Here is a 2109-nt window from a genome sequence, read left to right as displayed (position 1 = left end):
ACTTTAAATTTTCAATCTTTAATATTTATTAAAGAATTTAGGGCCCAAGAAAGAACACTGATCACCAGAACTTCTGTCAGAAAGTTGCAATCAAAGTCACAGAAACCTCAGACAACTTGTGATTGATTTAACTTGTTCTGAACAAATCCCAGTTGAACCACAGTGTATTCCAAGTACATATGATTATATATCATCATCATGATCCAAACAAACAAACAAAAAGGGCATTTTGGAACTTTCCATGGTCAAGACTCTTGCATGTCATCATCACCAACAAAATTCAAACACAAAAACACACCCAAAAAACTAACCAACAAAAATAAACACAAACACAAACACAAACCATCATTTATTGTTCATTTCTACTAAACCAAAAGTTTATAAAATCACTAAACAAAAGCTAATTAACATATGTTTGAGTTATATGATGAAGAAGCATACCCATTATTTCCATTAATCCCACCTTCATCTTCTTCCATCATAACCGGAGGCACCTCATTCAAATCAAACTCAAACACTTTTCGCTCACTTCCCGTCTGACTACCGCCTTCTCCAGCCGATGTAACCTGACTCGACTGCGCTTGAACCACACTTGTCCCACTCCAATGACACCTCTGGTGCCCACCTAAAGCCTGCCCCGTTGCGAAAACCTTGTCGCAAGTCTTGCATTGATGCACTTCTTTCTCCAAATTATTATTCTCGCCCGAAACATTCATTAGAATTAGGGTTTTGTGATCCGATTCAAACTTAGGCTTGTTGTGACTAGACCTATGCCCACCAAGTGCTTGATGAGTTGTGAAACATTTGTTACATGTGGTACATTTGTACTTACACTCACTACCAACAACTGGCTGTTGTTGCTGCTGCTGTTGTGGTTCGGGTATCGGTGGCAACGGAATTACACCGCTAGTCGGTTCCAATTCCATCATCAGCTTCATCCTTTTTCTCTTCTTGATCTTATTATTAGGGTTCCAATTCTTGAACTTGCATTGAATCAGTAACTGCTCATTATTATCCGACTCTTCACCGTCGTCTTCATCCTCCATAACCGCCTTCCCATTCCCACCACTCGAATGAACATTATTCTCCGGTGAATTATTACCAACCGCGGCATAATTAGCGAAACTCATCAAATCCTCCACCGCTTCAAGTAACCCGTCGTCGTTGTTTTCAGCTGGTTTTAACGATCGACGCCCTCGCCTTTCCGTCACTGACCACCCCCGTAAAAAGCTAGTCAAATCCACCACATGATCACCACCACCACCATCATCCGATAAAGACGAGTAAGATGAACCCGAACCCGAACCACCCGAACCCAAATTGAACTTATTACCAACAAGTGCACGGCGGCGTGCGGCGGAGGGTGAGGGAGTGTGTGGCGGCGGAAGAATGCCGCGCCAAACACGCTCCGGGTGACATCTCATGTGACCGAAAAGCGACTTCATCGACGGGAATGTTTTACCACATTGAGAACAAGTGGGTTCACCTTCTTCATTCACACTGTTCAGATAATAGGGTTTGCTGCTGTAATCTTGATTATTATAAGCATATAACCCAGCAGGTTTTTTAATTGTTTTTGGTGGTTTGAGAAAATTAGGGTTTTTATGGTTATAAGTTGCGGATTGAACATGAACCCTCATGTGACCACCCAAAGCTTTGCCTGAACTGAACTCTTTATTACATTCCGGACAAACCCTTGTAACCGGATTCAAGATCCCGATCACATCTTTCTCCGGCGTTTTAACTTCACCGTGATCTGTTGCTGTTGATGAGGGTTTTGGGATCTTGAGTTTAATTACCATCTTGCCATCGCCAGGTGACGATCTGACTATCCAGTCGTCTTCATTCATCTTCTCCATTGATCGATCAAAGTTACTAGCTGTAGAGATTAAGATGAAAACCCTAAAATTAAAGAAAAGTAAGAAGAGGGTATTGGATTTTGTGAGTGTGAGTGGTTAGAATTGTGAATGAGAAAGAAGAATAATATTGAGGTTGAATAATGAGCTGAGATTAACTGTCATGTTATGTTGAGAAAGCAAAGCAAAGGTCTTCAACTCCGGTTTCTCAGTGTGTCTTTCTTTCTCTCTCTCACACATACACATACACCCA

General features: G+C 41.5%; 1 protein-coding gene across 1 annotated transcript; it reads right to left on the bottom strand.

Annotated features, from left to right (window-relative positions):
- Positions 1–404: 404 nt before the first annotated feature.
- LOC143538232 (uncharacterized) lies at positions 405–1859 on the bottom strand. The gene is made up of 2 exons (XM_077031837.1): positions 1346–1859; positions 405–1255 (listed from the first exon to the last, which is right to left on the bottom strand). The coding sequence occupies exons 1-2, from the start codon at positions 1857–1859 to the stop codon at positions 405–407; spliced, it is 1365 nt and encodes a 454-aa protein (XP_076887952.1).
- Between the last annotated feature and the right edge of the window lie 250 nt (positions 1860–2109).

This window comes from Bidens hawaiensis, unplaced genomic scaffold, assembly GCF_021521415.1.
Source record: "Bidens hawaiensis isolate Kalapana, Puna unplaced genomic scaffold, B.hawaiensis_p1.1 tig00011511_1, whole genome shotgun sequence".
NCBI lineage: Eukaryota > Viridiplantae > Streptophyta > Magnoliopsida > Asterales > Asteraceae > Bidens > Bidens hawaiensis.
This window is presented reverse-complemented; position numbering and strand designations above follow the sequence as displayed.